General features: G+C 42.6%; 2 protein-coding genes across 4 annotated transcripts; one reads left to right on the forward strand and one right to left on the reverse strand.

Annotated features, from left to right (window-relative positions):
- Positions 1 to 1,302: 1,302 nt before the first annotated feature.
- asphd2 (aspartate beta-hydroxylase domain containing 2) lies at positions 1,303 to 7,944 on the reverse strand. Of its 2 annotated transcripts, none has more exons than XM_052067577.1 (4): positions 7,613 to 7,944; positions 4,175 to 5,366; positions 3,504 to 3,617; positions 1,303 to 3,379 (listed from the first exon to the last, which is right to left on the reverse strand). In XM_052067577.1, exons 2-4 carry the CDS (start codon positions 5,037 to 5,039, stop codon positions 3,249 to 3,251), a joined length of 1,110 nt encoding a protein of 369 aa, XP_051923537.1. In that variant the 5' UTR covers positions 5,040 to 5,366; positions 7,613 to 7,944; the 3' UTR covers positions 1,303 to 3,248. The 2 variants fall into 2 exon arrangements, with proteins under 2 accessions (XP_051923537.1, XP_051923538.1); XM_052067578.1 differs by lacking the exon at positions 7,613 to 7,944 and adding an exon at positions 7,275 to 7,604.
- A 959-nt stretch (positions 7,945 to 8,903) lies between these two features.
- On the forward strand, positions 8,904 to 21,744 carry ggt5a (gamma-glutamyltransferase 5a). Of its 2 annotated transcripts, XM_052067571.1 has the most exons (13): positions 8,904 to 9,455; positions 10,173 to 10,259; positions 10,895 to 11,022; positions 11,118 to 11,213; positions 11,634 to 11,835; positions 12,167 to 12,327; positions 13,520 to 13,666; positions 15,329 to 15,444; positions 18,802 to 18,986; positions 19,065 to 19,156; positions 20,708 to 20,814; positions 20,939 to 21,049; positions 21,128 to 21,744. In XM_052067571.1, exons 3-13 carry the CDS (start codon positions 10,899 to 10,901, stop codon positions 21,272 to 21,274), a joined length of 1,488 nt encoding a protein of 495 aa, XP_051923531.1. In that variant the 5' UTR covers positions 8,904 to 9,455; positions 10,173 to 10,259; positions 10,895 to 10,898; the 3' UTR covers positions 21,275 to 21,744. The 2 variants fall into 2 exon arrangements, with proteins under 2 accessions (XP_051923531.1, XP_051923530.1); XM_052067570.1 differs by lacking the exon at positions 8,904 to 9,455 and having other exon boundaries at positions 9,880 to 10,259.
- The last annotated feature ends 152 nt before the right edge of the window (positions 21,745 to 21,896 follow it).

Below are 21,896 nucleotides of genomic sequence, written 5' to 3' on the forward strand. Positions count from 1 at the left end.
TTTCTATCGTCAATAAACATGTTGTATCTCGCATGTACTACACGCGTTGACGTTCAACGGCCTCTCTACTGTATTACACGAATGTGTGGGACATTTCTAGTATTTCTTATCGGCCAGAAAACCGACCGAAAGTGCACGATGGCGGAAAGCAAGTATGTTGCCGCTGCCAGCAGGTGACAGTGCTGCGCCCCACTGGCGCAATGAAGCCCATAGTCTTCGAAGTACTCAACGCCTCGAGAAAGCCTTGGCTGGTTGAGGATTATGCAAACCTCTGACCACCTTGAACTGCGAGTCGCATTCACTTGCATTGGGGTCGCTGTGTTTGGCTCCAATATAGTCGTCATAACTCGTCAAATTCGTTCCAGATTTTGACATGGACTTGTTAGAAATATCAGACATGCAGTTATGATACCAGAAATCTAGGTAATTATATCATCAGAGCGCTCTCTTCTCTGAAATGAATGTTAAATGAGGAAGAACAAATGTATATTATTTGTTTTAAAGCTAGATCTGGAAAAAAAAAACGAGCTTGAATTTATCTTCAATATTATTTTGTTTTTCTTTTTTCTTTCTTCATTGTTCAACAATGTGCATGTGATTGAACCATAATTAGAAGCTTTGAAAACAAATATTCAAAAGTGACTTTATTTGACACATGTTTCAGTTAAAGTCAAAATTGAAATATAGGCTAATCTTCAATTTTGGGTCCATATTTTTATATTTGACTCCAAAGAAGTAGTGTCTCACCTCACCAGTCATGAAACTCTCACCACATGTGAATCACTAAAGTTTTGTATTGAGTTCATGCTTGAATGTGTTTGTTGGCACACTAGAATGTGTTAAAATTGCATTTTTGAAATTTGAAATTGTTGTTGGTCCTTACGTCTCTCCATAATGTATGTCAAGTAACCTTTGCTTTGATTTGTCTCAAACAAGCACAAGAATAAAAACAACACAATAGAGAAAGTCACACTTTGCATCCTGTCATTCATTTTGCTGCGTCTCAACACCAGGATCGGTGAGTTGGACCCACAGCTGACTTTGGGCCAGAGGTGGGGTTCACTGGACTGGGCACCAGCCATTTGCAGGGCAGTTTGCAAAAACGCAAACGAGCTATATGTTTTGTTTTTAAAATAAAGAATTTCAAATTAACACGAAACAAACATTCAGTATTAGCAATGAGTCTTAAGTAATTTCCTCGCTGCAATTTAAATACGACTATTGTGTGATAGACAGCTGTGAATCCACAAGGTATGCAACATCATTTCAAAGTGTCTTTTAGGAAAGAACTGACAACATTAATATTGTTGACCATTTATTAAATGTGCAGAAACACTTGAAAATTGACGCAAGGAAGCAACATAACCGGAATATATATAATACAATAGCATTAAAAAAAAAAAGAAAACACAACATTGATGGTTCACGGATGGTTGATATTCCGACTAAACTGTTGTAGGTTATAACTCATCACACAATAACATGGTAAGAAATACTTAATTTCAAAAGTAGTTTGTAAAGACTTCTGAAGGCACTGTCAATTGTCTCTCTACGCACAAGCATTACACAACATCCCCTGCTAAATCAGTCAGAAAGCTCAGAATGCTATACTATAACATTACAAAATATCATCTCAACATGTCAAAGTCCTTTAAATAGTTTCTCTTTGCAGTTCCTTGCCACAAAGGAACTGGGTGGCAACAGCAGTAGGCACCAGTGTCCTGTAATTATCACTTCAAACAGCAGAGGTCGCTGAAGCCACTACAAGCGAGTTAGTTTGGCACTGTCCTCAATCCAAATGGAAACAATTTTGTTAAACCATGAAGTCTAAAGAATGAGCTTTGATAATTATGCTCTTCTTCATATTGACGACAGTCATCCCCAAATCAAAAATTAAAAACAGACAGCTCAATGTGAGTGTCATTGTTCTTACACATTGTAAACATCGGTGTTAGTTCGCAAACATCACGCGAAGCTGCTTGAGATTACTTTTCATGTGCAAAAAGAGAGAAAAAAAGTCCCTTTTAAACAGCACGAATCCAGTATGATGGGTGATAATTTGGATTCGGGTTATATAAACGTATTGATGAATGCTTGCAGGTCATGCATAACACAAAATAAAATCTCTCAAGAACAGCAGCGTAGCAACTTCAAAAGTATTTTACAGAATCTATCAATTGCAACCAACATTGTGTTTGGACCGGCAAATTTAACTAACTCAAGACAACATGATATTTATAAGCATTTAAAGACTGTTATTTCAAAACACATCAAACCATTTCACCCCCAATTTAACTTCAACGCTTACATACTGTATTTACAAGAATACAAATGTAATACCAAATACATCCAAATTACCACCGTTTAGCAAATTTAGCAAAACATGTTCATCTTCATTGTATCGCCACAGTTTGATTCATATTATCCTCCACCCCCCCAAAAAATGTGCTTTTCGACCATGTCTTGTTTTACAAGCAGGTGGGGACTCTGTGGACAATAAGCGACCTCAGCCGCATTAGCTATGTAAACATTCACGTAATGACTGATGTGTTGCACCCCTGTTATCAAAGATATTTAGATGAGACCAATGGTACAAATATCTAGTTTAGACATTGGCTTCATCAGTTAAATATCAAACCTAATAATCTCCAATTCTACATTCTACAGGTGGCTGATTGCCCATCTTTACAGATTGATGCCAAATGGACTGTTTTGGCAAGTTCCCAAATGAGCTCATGTGTATTTTTGTATTTAAAAATAAGCAAACAATGCTCTGCATGACCAATGCTGAAGATTCAGAAGTGTTTTGTGTGAACAAAGACACGGCAATGGATTTGAACTAAAACATTCCAGATGTCACAAAGCCTACTGTAATTTAAGAGGTTTTACTTTGGAGTCAATGACAGCCTGGAGTCTGCAGTCGATGGACATTAGTATTAAAAATACCAGATTTTTGTAAAACCTCTTACAATAATGCTGATTGTTTTATTTCAAATCCTTTGTGACGATCTATCAAGGCAATAAATAAATAAAAATCCGAAAACAATTGTCACGGTCCAAAATACAGCTGGCACTCATTATAAGTAAATGGTGAATGTGCTGTTAAATGCGGTCGTTTGACACGACATGAGGCTAATATTTGTGCAGCTTCTCAGATGTGCACACAGTGAATGTGACATTTGTTCTCTGGCACACACTCACACAGGCTTCTACCTCTTGCTTGGATACGATGCTTCACATCCGTTCACCTATTTGACTTCCTTCTCTTCCAAGCGGCCTGGAGTGAAGATGTAGTCTAAGGCTTGTCTTTCAGCGGCGGCCACATTGGGGTGCCAGAGGTCCACCATGAACACCACTCTGAGGCCGTCTTCTGGACCCCCTACAAACAGAACCCAGAAAGTCATCACCCCCAAAAAATTCCAGTGTTGCTTTTCACTTATAGTTGCTTCTGGATTCTTGTTTTCGGTCGAGCAGTCTTCATGATAAAAAGTTGAAATGCTTACCCTCGTGGAAGGCCCTGTGGAGGAAAGAGTCATCAAAAAGCAGACAGCTGCCCTCCGACCAGCACTGGGGCTCTCCACCAACTACAAGCTCACATGAGGGGGGCACTCTGAGACCTGCCAAAAAAAAAAAAACCAACAAAACACCACGATCAAATTCATAACTTTGAAAATCACCAATAGCAATTGCAATTGTTATTATTGTACTGGATTGCTTTTTGTTGTCCTGCACGCGGAATATCACTTAAATGATAGCTCAGGAGTGTTTATAATGTCGGTCATTTGGCATGCATGTTATCATGTCTGCAGAGATCACAATTGAATGAGGGGCCAGGCACCAACATATGGCAGTGTTTTTATTTCTTTACAAAAAAAAATTTTAATTATTGAAGTGCACTGATTCAGTTGTAAAGATGTGTGACAGGAATTTTGTATTAATGCTTCAGCTAGATTGCCACAATTAGAAACTGAAGCTGTATGACTGATAACACTGAAGTCTGAAGCACTCTTGGAAGAGAAAAATGTGCATCAGACGGGAGGAAAGCACTCTGGATTTCCTTGCGTGTAACCCACTTCCTGTGTGCTCCTTCTGAAATACTTAGCTGCTGTTGCGCAGCTAGTCCACACGGCACATCTGCTCGAATGTGTTTAACTCAGCCGATTCACACTCTTACCCAGGTGGCAGCGCAGCCGCACGTTTGTCGGACCATAATGTTCAGTGATTAGAGCTCCCGGCGACAGCACAGAGAAGCAGGCGTTTCCGAACACGTTGTTGGCGATGAAAGTACGCAGCTGGCCCAACACCCTCCAGGCCCGTGGACACCTCCTGACATTAAGTACCAGTGGGGTGCCTTGGTTGACCAGGTAGTAAGTCCACCATTGGCCACGAGGAGTGGAGTTGGCTTTCCAACCCGGTGGCAGGGGGGAGCCGCTGCGGGCGGGTGGTTGATTGTAGATCGTCTCAAACTCAGCCAAAAGGGCGGGGAAGCTCTGCTCCAGGAATTCCACATCGTGTCTTTGAATTTCCCTGGAGAAGAAAGGAGCTGACGGTAGATCAGGTAGGAAGAAGACCTCAGGCCGCTGGATGGTTGGTCGGGTGTTAAGGTATCGACCTTGGTCGCGTACTCCTTTGTGCACCCTGCCCATACCCGACCAGGTGTAGCGTTTGGCGTATTCCTGCAGGCTGTGGTAGAGCCTCTGGTTCAGACTTTCTCCGGCGCTGGTGCAGCGGAAACACTCGGACGACTGGCAGAAAGCAAAGCCGTTCTGCTCCTCTAACATGGAGCCGGATTTCCCTTTGCCTCGATTACGACAGTCTGAGCCGATGAAGCCCCCCACCACCCCTCCAATCCTGCTCGAACCGGTCAGATACCTGCCGCGCAATGGACTCGAGCTGTGATCGCGGCCCACCCTGTAGCAGTACCACAGGAACAGCAGCAGGACACACACCACTGTGCCACAAGCACAGATCTCACACTCTCTCACGGACTGCATCCCTCCGGCCACCATCTCTCTCACACCCTCCAGTGACCACTCCATCTGGGTTCTGCTTCACACGTTTCAATCTCACAGCAGAAGGGAGATGCGGATAGCAGCTAACGGGTCTTGTTTTGGATGGGGACTGGGAGCAGCATCAAACCACACAAAGGCTGTTGTCTCAATCAGCTCTTCCTGCCCGCGACTTGAAAGTAATCAGTCTGTTGATTTAATCCGGCACCCTCGCTCTCCAACCTTAGCATTTCAGCTCTGGGTAAAGAGGGCTGCTCTCTTCATGCTTGCTTTCGGGCCGGTGGTGCTCGCGCCGCACCTTCTCCCGTTCTCTCACACAAATGAAGACAGACGCTGCGCCTCGTGGTTATCCGCTCCCTGAAAAAACAAGGACAGACGGAGATAAAGAGCGGCGACGACAAGGCTGGAACTGACATCGTGGAGGGGGGGGGGGGGGCTTAAATCTTTATTTCTGTCTGTCTGTCTATTTCATCCATCGATCTGCCTGCCCATCTATTCAAGCATTCTCATACCTGTCAACTTTTCGGAGCGCCAACCTGCATAAACTACCCAAAAAAAAAATCCTTATAAAGAGCAAAAACTCCTTATAACATACCAGAGCATTTTATATGTCAAAATAACGGCAGAAAAAAACCCACGACATTTTCAATGATGTTTATTGTAGATCTCCATAATACAATGTCTGGTTAATGTCTAATCATCATTCTTAGTGGCATTACTGTGTTCAGAGTTGTATTCCTGCGTTACTCTTTTCACCAACTCCAAATCATTTGAAGTTGGTGAAAAAAAAACTGGAAATTTTCAGAATCCGTATGATTTGTCCGATACGGCCATATACGTAAGATTCACCACAAAATCCGTATGAACTATGGCTAAACCGTATGAGTTGACAGGTATGCATTATCATCCACAAACTTCTTGCTATGATTAAAAAAGGGAAATTGTGACTCGTTGGTAAATAACTGAACGATCAGCCTGTCCATTCATTTTATTACATCCACCTGTTTTATTACATCCACAGTTCTGAGTTACAGGTTTCTGAGTTACAGCTTTGAATCCCAGTGCCAGCCTTTCTGTGTTTGCATTTTAGTCCGCGCTTGCATCGACTTTGTCCAGGTTCTCCGGCTTCCTGTCACATTCCAAAAACCCGTTTCTTAGCTAAAGTAAGGACTCTTAATCAGGGGTTTCAAACTCCTTTTATGTGGGTACCGCTGGAGACGGAGTCTGGCTGTGTCTGAGCCGCATCATGTAATCCACAAAAAGGGGGTTCAAGTAAAAAAAGTTAAACTATTCCAATTTCCTCAATTTCTACAAATAACATTTCAAGACCAAGGGTGTACCTTGTCTCTTGCCCAAACTCACCTGGGATAGGCTCCAACTCACCTGTAACTCTACTGAGATTCTGGATGGATGCAATAATAATAATAAATCTACCCAGTGTGGGACAAATAAAGGTAATCTTATCTTATAAATAGAAAGGAACAAAATGAACCTATAATAAAACAAACACCAAATGTCAGTCAGCAAATCAGAAGTCTGAGACTTAATGTCCCAAGCATTTCAAGATGTTCAAGGTCCAGAATGGGAAAGGAATTTAAAGACCTTTAACGTGGTTGTTGCTTCCATACCAGCTATTTCAGAAACAATAATGGTTTTTGTTTGACCTTAGAGGCCACCCTCGATCCGTCGCATACACGGGAATCCGGAAGAAAACCAAAACGACTCAAAACAACCATGAGTCAGAATCTTGAAGCCACATCATTTGTTGTTTATTTCTGTTGTTTACTTGTTTTGAAATCTTGTGCACTCAAAATGTTGAGTCCAAGACCTCCTACGATCCATGACCACAGCGTGTATTGGTCACCAGCCAATTGCAGGGTACATATTGACCAAAGAAAATTGGCACTATTTTGAGTCTTCATTTAACCTAACAAGATTGTTTTTGCTCTGATTCAAACTCACGCAACCCAAGTATTTCCGTGGTTATTTCCTCCCAGTTGGTACATATCCATTCACACACACACAAAACAACATTATATAAGCAGTGCCAATGCCCTCAGTCCCACACACGTTTATAATTGGGATTCTGTTGGCGATCCTTTTGGTGATGTTAGAGGTGATATGAAGTCTGTCATTCCTTTTTGAAATAACAACAATTATGAATAAATAATAAATGACTGTGATTATATAACTATAATAAACCAACAGCCAAACCCCGAGGGGTTTCGTGTCAACTGTGATCAGCGTTCCAGCAAGATGCCTCACCAAATATGGTCGTGTAATCCTGTGATAAATGTCCTCCCGGCCCCGATCATCCTGTCTGAAAGCTTCAAGACACCCCCGCATCCCACCCCCTCTCTCTCACACGCGCACACACCCACACAAAGCACTGCGTCTGGGGAAAACTGTCTGGTTGTATCAAACCACAGAATGAAATTCGCAAAGGTTACAGTGTAGCTACAAAGACTTATAAAGGCTCGCCACACATTCCATCATGAGCCACAACATTCACGACAAACACTCGAGTTGACGTCAGTCTTTTCTTTGCATTCGCCCCCGCACCTCTGATTGTTCGACACATTGAATCGTGCGTGCGTCCATACCTGCTCAACATTCATAATGTAATCATATGGGAGCAGAAGAGAAGGCACACAGGTGTTCCCTCCTGGCCAAGCTGCGCACCACTGCAGTGCACGCAGACGGATATCAGTCAACATAAAAGCACATTTCTTCGAAACCCAAAATGGAAGTCCAAAACGGGAAAACACACCACTTGTGTTTGACCAAAAATGCACCCCAACCAATAATTTGACACTCCGTCTTTGTGTCTGTAGTGGCGACCAACCGCTGACAGGCCAAATTTGCCATAAATACTAAAGATCCACCGGGAAAGACACCCAGTGTAAAGACATCGAAAGAGTTATATGTGTAGCTACATCCAGTTACACATTTCAAAATAAAATGTGATACTAAGCCAAGCGTCGCCGCAGTTCTCGCATGAACACTAGATTGTTCATGCGAGAACTTGATGCACTTTTTTTCAGACTGCTGAATATTGGCACTAGTTTGAGTCAAGATTTTAACAACTATCACATTTTCAAGGGGTTCAGCAGATTGGAAAAATTATGGATGGATGAGAATGTCCCCTCTGATTATCACACAATTATTTTTGAAGACCTTTAGTTTGAAAGGCATGTGTTGCCATATCCGGATTTTATATTTTATGACCAACACCCTCTTCCGTTTGGCTCCTGGCTCGTCCCCCCATTTGAAATCAGCTGTAAACCTCACTACCCAAGATGCTTTGCGATGTTGGTGGAAGACAGACCACATCTTGATGTTGTCTTACTGCAATTCAATACATCAGTGGACTCTGAACAATTATACGGCCCTCAGTGCCACACAGTCACCGTGGCGCCAGTTGTTTCTCTCCGTAATGGTTGGACTTAAATCAGTGCATCACAAATCAGGAAATGATTACAGTCAGAGACCTGTTCAATCAAAATGTTTTTTATTGCATAAGTGTGTGTATACCTTGGCATGTGAGAGGGAAAAAAAACACAAATAGCCTGCTCTTGGAGCATTTTAGTGAGCGCGCTTTTTTGCTTACAGATTACACTTTAATAATGATGTAATACAAACCACTTGTACTACATACTATTCCACAACACACACTTTCTTTTTAAGCCACTTGAGAGTCTCTCTTCAGATCCATGGCTGTAATGATGAAATGGGCAATTTAGACATCTTAAAATCCTGACATAATGAGTTTGTGACCTTCATAAATTCCTGTCACTTGTATGGTAAAAGACAAATGGTTGATTTTCATTGTCACTAAAGGGATCAACAAACACAAAGGAAACACTGGATCCAAACCATTTACAATTAAAGTGACTCATTCAGAAATTGTGAACTTTATGATGCCTTGGTCGTCTACATGACATTTGTGTCCACAACAATGCTTTGTTTGAAGAAAGAAGTGGGAGGTCGTCTTTACTTGTCTGCTTCAATCACGGTCAGTCACTACAATGTTCTAAAGTAAAAACAGGTTTCGGAAAAGTGCTTTTCCTCAGTGATAGTTGAGGTCCACAGACATAAAATGAAATAACCAACTGAAAAGTGTTCATTAACTTTAAAATAAGTAAGAAGCTATACAAGACTACTTTTTGAGGGTATCACAAGTTATAACATGAAACTGTGACAGGACTACTGAAGTGATACATTTTTTAAACTCGAAGGCAACAAGCCCAGCTGGAGCTGAGCGGCACGGATCCAAGCAGTGTGGAGCACCAACAGTGCTGGAACCTCGGTGCTTGCTGAAGGGCTCGCGGGGCAGCCGCCTTCACCGAGCAGCGCATAATTTGCGGTCGGCTAAAAGTACTGTGCCTGTCATGTGTGTTCACCCTAAAGCGATGCCACAGAACTGTCATCGCTCCTATCCCAAAGGTATTGTATATGTCAGCCTGGTAAAATGGTATCGTGTGTGTGTGTGTAGCATCAGTGCATTTTTATGAGTATGAGTACGGTACAGACCTACAACATCGACACCAATACAGACACAGATGATGAATACATTTTTGCCTGCCGCACTTTTGACAGTCCAATGAGTGCAATGTTATCAGTTGGAGGCCACACTTGACTGGTGTTTTACCTGAAAGTTGTCATTTTTATACCTTTGACATTTCTAGTTTGGTTGTCTGCATCATTCAAGAATTGGGGGAGAATTAAGGCACCAACATCTTTTTAAACTGGAGCATATCTTGAATATACTTTCAATAAGCTCTATGAAAACGTTTCAGTTTTATTTATTTACTTATGGACCGGGGAGAGAAAACAGACTTAAATATTCTAAAACTTGTGCTCCACTTCTTGCACTGCAGGCAGAGGTGGAGCCTGACTGCCCAGTTCAGCCCATTCTCTGAAGATATTTTTTTTGACATCCCGACTTTATCGCTGCACTCACACAAACACCCAGAAATACGCAGGCACATCCCTTCACACTTTTCACATACTGTAGTCATAAATAGATAAGTCACGTTTTTGGACGCAACCTGAATGAGCGGCGAGAGGAGAAGCAGCCATGGCCAGGTCAAAGGGGCAATTGTATGCGTGTTGCGCACTGATGCTGGTGTTCTGTGTCATTGTCGTGTCTGTGTGCATCAGTCAACTTGGGAGGCGCAAGTGTCCACAAGGTTTCTTCTCTCATGGTGCAGTGGCTGCAGACACCGGGACATGTTCACAAATTGGACGGTAAGAGGAATTTCTGTTTAGTTTGATAATGGGGCTGAGTGACTGAGAAGTGGACACACACTATTTCTTTAGAAGCAAGACAACTTCTATGAGCAAATGTTCACCCTCTCATATTCACCTGCTCATCCGTAGTGGCTAAATAATTAAACTGTCCACCATTCAAACCGAATGATAAGCATATGGAGCGGAACCAATTAATCGCTAAAACGAAGGATTCCTATATTACTTGAAAAATGAAATCTACAAAAACATGGAATTTACTTGCTATTATTATTGGATCTTGCAGGCTGTTTTTTTTTCAATCCTCTCACACCTAGCGCACAGCATGTCTATCATCTGACATTTGTATAATAGTGTGTTTGTGTGCACTGACTGTTCATGATGTGTGGAAAGCAAAACATGTAACGAAATGTTGAACCTCGATTGAAGCATTTGAAGGGCTGTTAATGTTTGGGGGGTCACAGAGGCCAAGATTCAGGAGGGAGATTAGGCTTGGTCCACTCTTAACCACTTTTTGACACAAACCACAACCGGGTAAACCTAAGAAATATGATGAAAAAATCATAACCTTTGTAATAAAAAAAACCCCAACAACATTTCAAGTCAATATCAGCAGTGTGATTGTTATCTTTCAGGGACATGCTTCAAAAAGGGGGTTCGGCGGTAGATGGCGCCATTGCTGCTCTGCTCTGCACTTCTGTCCTGAACCCTCAGAGCTTGGGCCTTGGGGGCGGAGCCATATTCACAGTGATGGACAGTACCGGTGCCAAGTCACATTCACTCACACATCAAAGTTCTAATGGACCGAACTCAGAATCGAGAGAGCTGAAAAACAACTCTTGTCTCCTCTTTCCTCAGGAAAAGTAAAAATCATCAATTCCAGAGAACGTGTCCCTGAGAAGTACAAGGCCGATACATTGCAGTCATGTCCCGATTCTTCCCTTTTCATGTCAGGTATCCCATTTTTGTTGGCCACTTATAGCAAGGGTAGACACACTAAAATTCCTTACCTAGGCAGCCCATAGATTTCTTTATTATCACACATCAGCAACGATTTTAAATGCTGAGTGTGGTGAATTCCATTTTTTTCTCCGCAGTGTAAACAAATAATTCCCATAGCGCAAGGGAGAGCAAAGTATAGACTGCAGGCCAGAGAGTTCTATTTACACTATCAAATACCCCATATAATTGTTGAAGTAGTTTGGCCATTTCCCTTCCCCTGGAAATTAGTGATTGTGAGGGAAAGAGAGAGAGAGAGAGAGAGAGAGAGAGAGAGAGAGAGAGAGAGAGAGAGAGTTGTAGTTTACAATAGTGCACTCCATACTTAAAGCTAGTGATGCGCTGTGGCTGATTATAGTATGCATTGTATTTCAGTTGTCCCCCATCCTGGTCACATGTGGATTGGAATCCCAGGAGAAATCCGTGGCTATGAAGAAGCGCACAGGCTTTATGGCAAGTTGCCATGGGCAACCCTCTTCCAGCCGACCATTCAGCTGGCCAGACAGGGGTTTCCTGTTCAACAAATCCTTGGTCAATACCTGCATATTTGTGATACGAACGAGACCCAGCCGCTGCGGTAGGACACCCCCCCCCCCCCAACACAATTTGACTGGACAACATCTTCCATCAATTTTGCCCTTACATTGATGTTCTGAATACAATACAAGCTAATCATTGAGCTAGCCACCATTACTCCTGATAGTGTTGTACCAGATTCACAAAAGGTGGAGTGGTACAAGAATGTAGCTTTTTGTCGCTCTTTGTCCGTTTCATATAGCTAAATAAGGTGACAAAATACTAGAAACAGCTCTCATTGTATTTGGTTGGGCAGCTGTACCTAGTAAGTGTGCATCCTTGATACAATGTCGCATGATTAGAAGGATTCTCATACTGCATTTATCCTCTAGTGACCTGTTCTCCGATAAAAATGGAAACCTGCTGAAAACAGGAGATGTTGTAAAATTCGAGGCACTTGCCAACACATTGGAGACAATAGCAAATCTTGGAGCAGATGCTTTCTACACTGGAAAAATAGCGGAAGATTTAATCCGAGACGTACAGGAGGCAGGTATTGTCAGATGAATTCAATCATGATCTGTTTTCCTTCTCTCTCTCAACTCAACTATATTTATAGAGCACTTTCAAATAGCCATCTCTGCGTACAAAGTGCTGTACATGGAGCAACTAACATATAACAGTGAAGCAACAAATCGGTAACAGAGACGGTAGAACTATATATTATGTCTACCCGACAATAATATCGGGTAGACTGTTCAAATATAATTGAACAGTCCAAACGCAAAAGCCAACAATCGCCATTTAAAACTTAGCAAGTAGTTTTCAACAAAATAAAAAATTTAAAAAATTAGGATAATTGCCCCAGATTAACTAGGATGAATGTAACCATGTTTGAAGATTCATCTAAATAAAGAGCAGCGCACCGTCCTTCCTACAACAGTGCTGGTAGCACAACCTCAGGAGGCAAACATTTGCAGTATTTACTTTGGTGTCGTGCTAATGAGACGTTCACTTTGTTACGCTTTCCCCTAGTAAGATCCGCTGTGACACTAAACGATCTCCCAACATTAGCAATGACAGCATTAGTTACCTTGGAGAACATCTCAGGATGTCCATTCTATAGATGCCTCTAAAAATGTGTCATGTTATTCGCATGCATTTTATTCAAAGAAGTGTCCATAATCAAGTGGAGTCACAGGATCTGAAGGATAGCAGCACTGATAAAGAGAACAGCGGTCAATGCGACTTGTCTCGTCTATTTAAGTGTTAGGGGCAAATTGAAATTAAGGTGAAGGGTTAGCTCAAGAGATTGTGGTTGTAGTACATGATTCCTTTTTCTTGAGAAAGCCAAATATTTCAATAATTCAGTGACATTTTTCTGTTTTGGAACAAAATATTTTCCGAAGAGTTGTTTGATTTTGAAATTTAATGACATCAAGGACCTTTCACCTTCAATACATTCCATCTAACTTGACCGCTCCACCCACCCCACTCCTCTCACACAGAAAATAGCCCTCCAATGGTTTAATAGACAGTATATTCATTTAGCATACGCTACATACAATTTTAATCTTTTACCTGCAACTGGGAAGAAGAAATGATTCAAAAAGCAATCATTCACAAAAATGCAAGACATTGCCTTTTGCATTTGAGTTCTTCATTTGATCCATTCCAAGTAATAAATATGAGTAGCTCTTTTCTTTGTTCAGTTTGGAACCATTTGTTCCCATGTGTTTGCCCAGGAGGGTTGCTGACATTGCAGGACTTGGCATCTTACAGACCAACAGTGAGCGATCCATGGACAGTTCCTCTGGGAGAATATCAGATGTATATTGCTCCACCCCCTGGAGGTGGAAACATCCTTAGCTTTGTCCTCAACATCCTGAAAGGTTGTTTCACCACACAGACCACAGGGGTATTCCAGTTAGTAGGCTATGCAAAAGCTCGGAGGAAATTGACCCTGAGATGAGGAAAATCCTGAAGCAGCCATTTCAAAGAGCTGTGTAGAGAAATTCCGACTCATTCGCCACTGTAACAGACTCTGTGAACCTTCCCTGCTTGCTTGCAGGTTTTGTATGCTAAATCCTGACTTATTACTCGTCTCCTCCCACCTTAGGCAGACATTATTTGTCTGTTTCTTTGCAATCACGTAGATATTGAAGCACATCTACATCAAAAATGATACACTGGCATTTCCAGATGAATTGGACAATACTGCTTTTCATCAGCCAGTTATTTACCTGAATAACATTTTCTGGCTCTATATCGTTGACCTCACATACAGCAGATTTGCATTGACATTGAGGCAAATTTTGTATATCGCACAATTAATTCATTTCTTTGCTCATGGGAGGTTTGTTTTACATAAAAGCAACAGTGTGTCAGGCAGTGAGAAAAATCATTGACCAGTGTAGCCTACTGTACCTTCTGCATCCCCCTCCCTAACATAACCCTCATGTCTTTCCTCACTACATCAGTCAACCTTCTCTTAGGTCTTCCTCTTTCCCTTTCATGGCAGCGCCGTCCCCATCACGTTCCGACCAATATACTCATTATCACTCCTTTGAGCATGTGTCCAAACTATCCAAGTCTGTTTTCTCGAACTTAGAACCCCCGAACATCTAACTTTGGCTGTCCTTCTGATGATCCATCCATCCATTTTCAACGCCGCTTATACGGAACATAGTCGCGAGAGGAAACCGGGGAATGTACTAGCTAACTTCAAGCGAAAGGCGGAATACACCCTGATCTGGTTGCACAACACTCTTAAGTTCTTAGTTTTTCAAATGACAGTAGTGCAGATGATGCCCATAATTTAAAGTGACCAGTAGCATAGTAAGTGTCATACAACTTTGGATGTGCATTGATGCAAAAAGTGCCTCGGCGCTTTAAAGGGTCTAGTGGGGGGCGGCATGGCTCAGTGACGGAGTGGTCGTCTTCCACCCAAAAGGTTATGGCTCGATCCCTGGCCCTTGTGAGTGCTCTTGAGCAAGATACCGACTCCCCGGTTGCTCCTGATGCTGTTTTATTAGTAGTTGAATCAGTGTTGAAGCGATCTGAGTGCCTTGTAGGTGAAAAGCCCATCCGCCATTATCAATTAGTAATGTGGAATGTTAATCAACAGCAGTTATAAAAACATATTGAGAAACTGCAAGTACAGTAACAGTGTACGTGAGATATTTATATCAGTTTTCAGGGTCAATCGACATGCTGGGGACCGATTGATGTCTTTTGGCTGTGACCGTGCATGAACTTTCCCGCAAAGTGAGAGTATTCAGACTTGATTGAACTATACAGTAATTCATTTTTACTGCTGTAGAACCGTTATCTATTTCTGAAGAAGTCAACTTGGAACTCAGGTGTAGGGGAGGAGCGTGTTGAACCTGCTTGCTGGAATAACCCCCCCGTCCCCAGATGTGATTTGTAACTTTGAAATCACAGAGTGACTCAGCTGTATTGTACAACATGCCAGACTAAGGCTTTGTACACAATGACAGCTGAGATTCAATTGAACAGATGTGTGAAGAGACATTGTATTTTTGTTTCTACAGGATATGACCTGACTCCAGCATCCTTGAGAGATGAACAAAAAACATTATTTTATCACCGCTATATTGAAGCTCTGAAGTTTGCGAATGGATTAAAGAAACATACCCGTGATCTTGAGGTCAGTTCAGAATTAAGTTCATGCCTCAAACTTGTCATAATATGCAAAGAAGTAATCTTTATTAGTTAGAACTGACTACCGGTAAGTCACAGTTTAGTCGCCCCTGATGGGAAAAGCTGAACACAACAACAACATCAACAACAACAATAATAATGGAACACTCCAAATTGTCCCGAGTTGTGAATTTGAGCACGGATGGTTGTCTGTCTATGTGTGCCTTGTAATTGGCTGACAACTAGTTCAGGGTGACCCCCGCCTCCTGCCCGATGGCGGCTGGGATAGGCTCGAGCACCCCCTCCTACCCTTGTGAGGATAAAGTGGATCGGAAAATGGATGGATCCATTTATTCATTCATCTATATGATGATGATGATAATATAATGACAACGATAATAATTTGGAATAATGTAGCATCTTCTAAGGGACCCAAAGACGCTTAACAATAACTCATTACACCAGTCCCAGACTACGAGACATTTTTTCATGAACTGTGTCATTGTGACCAAATGAATCTGGTTCAACAATTAGAAAAAAATAGTTTCCTATGAAGCTATGGTAAAGTCCTAGTTTCCGCTCTTATGCATACAATCTTCATAAAAAGTTCTATTTACAGCCTTTTATGTTGCCAAATGGACATTAGTCGACTCATCGGATTGAATGTAAGAGGCAGCATATGACACCAGCAAGCAGCTGCTCTTATAAAAACACATTGTCCTACAGCTTGAATTCTTTAAGGTACATGCAAATTAATAAGAAAGTCAAGCAGCCTTGGCCACAATGGCATGCTGAGACACTGCCATACTGAAATGTTTGGTGGTATGTAAGGACATCAGATTAAAAACTATCCATCCATCCATCATCTACCGCTTATCCGGGGCCGGGCCGCGGGGGCAACAGCTTTAGCAGGGAAGCCCAGACTTCCCTCTCCCTAGCTACTTCTTCCAGCTCTCCCCGGGGGATCACGAGACGTTCCCAGGCCAGCTGGGTGACAGTCTCTCCAGCGTGTCCTTGGTCCGGTGGGACATGCCCGGAACACCTCACTAGGGAGGCGCTCAGGAGGCATCCGAATCAGATGCCCAAGCCACCTCATCTGGCTGCTCTCGATGTGGAGGAGAAGCGGCTCGACTCTGAGCCCCTCCCGGATGACCGAGCTTCTCACCTTATCTCTAAGGGAGAGCCCGGACACCCTGCGGAGAAAACTCATTTCGGCCGCTTGTATCCGGGATCTCGTTCTTTCGGTCACGACCCATAGCTCGTGACCATAGATGAGGGTTGGGACGTAGATCGACCGGTAAATTGAGAGCTTCGCCCTTTGGCTCAGCTCCTTCTTCACCACGACAGACCAATACAACGTCCGCATCACAGCAGACGCTGCACCGATCCGCCTGTCGATCTCCCGCTCCCTCCTGCCCCCACTCGTGAACAAGACCCCAAGATACTTGAACTCCTCCACTTGGGGCAAGATCTCCTCCCCGACCCGGAGGGGGCACTCCACCCTTTTCCGACTGAGGACCATGGTTTCAGATTTGGAGGTGCTGATTTTCATCCCAACCGCTTCACACTCGGCTGCGAAACGCTCCAGTGAGAGTTGGAGAGCCCCGTTTGAAGGAGCCAACAGCACCACATCATCTGCAAAAAGCAGGGATGCAATACTGAGGCCCCCAAAACGGACCCCCTCAACGCTTCGGCTGCGCCTAGAAATTCTGTCCATAAAAGTTATGAACAGAATCGGCGACAAAGGGCAGCCTTAGCGGAGTCCTACCCCCACTGTAAACGATTCCGACTTACTGCCGGCAATGCGAACCAAACTCTGACATCCGTGGTATAGTGACCGAACAGCCCGTATCAGGGGGTTCGGTACCCCATGCCCACGAAGCACCCCCCACAGAACTCCCCGAGGGACACGGTCAAACGCCTTCTCCAAGTCCACAAAACACATGTAGACTGGTTGGGCGAATTCCCACATACCCTCAAGGACCCTGCTAAGGCTGTAGAGCTGGTCCACTGTTCCACGGCCGGGACGAAAACCACACTGCTCCTCCTCAATCTGAGGCTCGACTTCCCGATGGACCCTCCTCTCCAGCACCCCTGAATAGACCTTACCGGGGAGGCTGAGGTGTGTGATTCCTCTGTAGTTAGAACACACCCCCCGGTCCCCCTTTTTAAAAAGAGGGACTACCACCCCGGTCTGCCATGATAGATTAAAAACTAGTTTGATAAAATCCGACCTCTACAAAAGGCTAATAATGAATAATTTAATTTGAAAGGAAACTTAAAAACAGCTGACTTCCGGTTGAGTCTAGACTAGAAACTTTTTGTGTGGCTTGAGATGTTTTATATGGCTGCAGCTATTGGTAGACCTTGGTGAGTGTCACATATCTTCAATGGGATACAGGTCTGGACTACTAGCATGCCAGTCTAGTACTCGCACTCTTTCACTTCGAAGCCACGGTGTTGTAACGTGCAGAATGTTGTTTGGCATTGTCTTGCTGAAATAAGATGGGGTTTATTTCAAGCTGGTTAGGAGTCGCATGAGCCTTTATCCTGTTATCATACTTATGCAGATGACACACAACTTTACGTTTCAGTGTTATCACATGACTATAGTCCATTAATTTCAATATGTAGGTGTCAAGTCAAGTCAACAGTATTTATTAAGTCCTCTCCGCCCATTTTTGTATTCGAACGGTGTCTTTGGAAGAATTTTGGAAGGTTTCATTTTTATGGTTTTTCTTTTTCTCCCAATCCATTTCAGTGGGTATCAATTATATGCAAATTAGGACTATTTGCCCGGTCCTAATCCCGCGCGAACAGTGGGGATTGATTGGACAGTAAATAAATGTAAAAATCGATTGACTCTTCTGATCGGATCGGTAATCAGTTTTATTTATTTATTTTTTTTAAACCCACTGAATCGGTAATCGCTCCAAAGTACTGATCACATAAAGCCTACAATGAATTAAAATACACAAATAATTAACTCCCCCACCCCACCCAAAAAACTACCATTTGTACGCTTCACTTGATCACTAACTCCGTTTTCTGGGATGAAGAGTGGAGGTGCATACGCAGTATGGCAACGAAAATGCAGTGACAGAACACATGAACCCTATAATTTATTCATCCAAAGCTAACGTGGCTCAGAGAAAATGGAAAGGGTTTCATCAAAAGCCATTGCGACTAAATAGTCTACGGTGCTGAGCCTCACAAAGGGCACCGAATAACCAGTGAAGGACAACGTAGAGCAAAGAAAAGAACATGTAGAGCTTCAATTTTCACCTTTTCAAGTTTTTGATTCTCATAACACACACACACACACACACATACACACACACACACTGTTCTGTGATTCTTACAGCTCGCAACGAAATTCACAGAGGACAGCTTCGCCGACTACATCCGCAGTTTAATCAATGACAAAATGTCACACAGTCCGCAGTATTACAACATGACGCCATATCCAGACAGCATAGGCACCACACATGTGTCGGTGCTGGCCCAGGACGGATCTGCTGTTTCTGTCACCAGCAGCATCAACCACATGTCAGTACTAACGAGGTAGTTTCATGCGTTGCGTCTCCACCCTACACGTGAAAGGTAACTTGATCATATTCTTTACAGATTTGGCTCAGGGGTCTTTTCTCCAAGAACCGGAGTCATCCTCAACAGTCATCTGTGTGACTTCTGTGGAAGAGTTGACAAATTATTTGCAGGTAGGCCCAAGTGGATCTCTGTATCGTGTAAATTATTAATCCTCATCTAACTAGCACTGAGGCTTTGCCTCAATGTCGTGTGGCCTCCGTTTAGGCACTCAGTTTAGTGCCCAACCAGTCAACCAGTCATGGTGACAATTCAAGTGTCAGGAATTGTCTGCAGGGATGTCCCGATCACATTTTTTTTTTGCGCCCGAGTCAGAGGTGCTTGATTTTGAGGATCTGCCAATACTGAGTCCCGATCTGATACTGCGGCAATGTAAAAAGCAGAAACCAAACAACATAAAAATTGTCTTAATTAATTTATTTTTTAAATAAAACTATCCCAACATGACATTTTTTATATGGAGAGTGGAGTGATGTTTAGACTCAGCATACCATTTAAAGCCTTTTTGGGGGTCACATCAGTTTTTCAGGTGGCTTATTCAGCCACACAAAATGCTCAATATTCACGCATGGCAAGTTGCTGTTGCATTGTCTCTGCTTCCCACTTAAAAATCTTCTGTACTGCAAACATTATCATTGTTATATGACGTTACTCGGCACAGTACCTCCATCCATCCATCCATCCAACCCCCCCAAAAAAGACATTTCTTGGCACTAGGTGGCGCTAGATGTATGACATAATATGTGAATATGACTATATAAATGGTTTCAAGACGTGACTATTAATATACCGGTACGTGTCAAGTTTGGGATTTTTTGGGGGAGCATGTACAGTACAGGAGTTAATAAATAATTCCTCTTTTGATTACAAGCTTCTGTACAGAGGCAGTATAAAGGGTTGGTCCTGTATTTTTTTATTTTAATAATGGTAGTCCCCCTCAAATACGTGAAATGTTCTTTAATGCCACACATGTATGCAATGCATCTACAGTATGATTGCTAATCCGTACACATTCAACCTCGACAGTAGATCATCAAAAGTCTAAATCTGGCCTTTGCAAGGACACCGAAGAGTGCTTGGAAGGCTACTGAAAATCGTTGGTGAATCCTCAGTTGTTTTTTGTAACAGTTTAGTGTAGGGTGAACGTGGCCATCGTTATGTAGCATTTTTATTATGATGATTATTATTATTATTTTCAATATTATTTTGTGTGATGTGTTGACGTTATGAAGAGGTGGATTAGATCACTAAATACCCACGAAAGGCCTCCAGGATTCACTGTCTACCACTGATAAATGCATGTTAAACCAACTGGATTAATGACTGATTTAAAATGAATACATTGTCAAAATGAGGGCATTTGGCTGAATAAAGAAACAATTACCATGTGGCATTTTGTTCAAACCATGTGAGATTCACAGCATTGGAACATGTGACCCGCCTTCACTGTGAGTGTATGTTCAGAAAGGCTGGAATGATTGGCTGTAATTCTTGCACACAATTAGATGGACATATGGCAAAATTACATTCAAGCTAACTTGCTGAAGTGGGAAAATTATGATTCAAAAGACGCCTGCTGATTGTACTTGCAACCATTTTTCTTCATGTCTTTTCAAATTGATGAGTCTGAACAGTGACTCGCGAGGCTTTTGTTCTGTTTGCAGGGGAGCAGCCCCCTTCATCCATGGCCCCTACTGTACTCAAGTCAAAATCAAGGTTGCTGGTTATTGGAGCAACTGGTAGCGCTATGATCACCACTGGAATGGCCTCAGTGCGTGTCCATGCTAAGTGCCGTTAAGATTGCAAAGAAGTGCTGGCCTCACTCTTTGTCTGAGCGTGATCTCTGATCACAAGTGTATCATCTGGCAGATGCATAATTCTATTTCCCTTTTCAGGCAATCATAAACCACCTTTGGTTCGGGAAGAGCCTTAAGGAGGCGATTGCCACTCCAATTCCATTTGTTACTTCTGAAAATGCAGTGCAGTTTGAGTCCAATTTTGATAAGGTAAATGAACTGAAGGCATGCTTTTGGAAAAACAAGCGGTACTGTGTCTCGTCTAAATCTTTTCGCATTGTCTTTCAGGATGTAATCGAGGATCTGAAAGCTCTGGGACAAAAAGAAAAACCTGCCAAGAAGTTTTTCGCTGTGATCAATGCTGTGGGGAAGGAGGATGGATGTATCAGTGCAGTGTCTGATTCAAGGAAACTGGGTGAACCAGCTGGTTACTGATGCTATGCATCAGTCAACATGGATAGGGAAGCAAGATTTGTGGCGCAAATTGAATGCATCCTATTGTTGAATGTAACCACGTGGCATGGAAACACATTAAAACTAAGACAAAATATGTCCCAGTCGTATATTTAATCACAAAGAATAAGAAGAAAGCAATATGAATAGTTCTGATGGGAATAGTGCCTCTCTTCTTGTCATGGCATTCAACAAACATTTACTGTTCAGTTGCGTGCAAAGCTTGTACGATTTCATCATGAGTGGAAGTTGTAACTCTACATTTATCCCTTGATTTTTTTTTGTTTTCACGAAGATTTTCAAATACCCTTTTTTTTGGCTTTATAAATAATAATAAGCACATTTCTGGTGACATAAAGTTCCTTTCAGCATTACATTGTGATACCCCGGTGAACGTGGCCAACTATCAAACTATGCGTTACGGTCACACGTCTCCAATATGTGGCGAGGTCAAACTTAAAAATAAAAGCCTAACAGGTAAAACCGCACTTGACATCAATGCCTTGCTAGGATTTTATGTTGACTTTGGACCTTGCAGCAATTGTTGTGGCAACTAGGTCTGGCTTGACTTTTAACTTTTCAAGTGGATGCTGGCCAGTCTTGC

The sequence above is a fragment of the Hippocampus zosterae genome, chromosome 6 (assembly GCF_025434085.1).
Source record: "Hippocampus zosterae strain Florida chromosome 6, ASM2543408v3, whole genome shotgun sequence".
Classification (NCBI taxonomy): domain Eukaryota; kingdom Metazoa; phylum Chordata; class Actinopteri; order Syngnathiformes; family Syngnathidae; genus Hippocampus; species Hippocampus zosterae.

Excerpts from the sequence above, each read along its gene's own strand:
- asphd2 (XM_052067577.1), bottom strand. The coding sequence starts at position 5,039 with ATGGAGTGGTCACTGGAGGGTGTGAGAGAGATGGTGGCCGGAGGGATG. Across the intron at positions 3,618-4,174 it reads GCGGCTGCGCTGCCACCTGG|GTCTCAGAGTGCCCCCCTCA; the intron begins GTAAGAGTGTGA and ends TTTTTTTGGCAG. Across the intron at positions 3,380-3,503 it reads CCACAGGGCCTTCCACGAGG|GGGGTCCAGAAGACGGCCTC; the intron begins GTAAGCATTTCA and ends TTCTGTTTGTAG.
- ggt5a (XM_052067570.1), top strand. The coding sequence starts at position 10,090 with ATGGCCAGGTCAAAGGGGCAATTGTATGCGTGTTGCGCACTGATGCTG. Across the intron at positions 10,260-10,894 it reads ACATGTTCACAAATTGGACG|GGACATGCTTCAAAAAGGGG; the intron begins GTAAGAGGAATT and ends GTTATCTTTCAG. Across the intron at positions 13,667-15,328 it reads TGTCCTCAACATCCTGAAAG|GATATGACCTGACTCCAGCA; the intron begins GTTGTTTCACCA and ends TTGTTTCTACAG.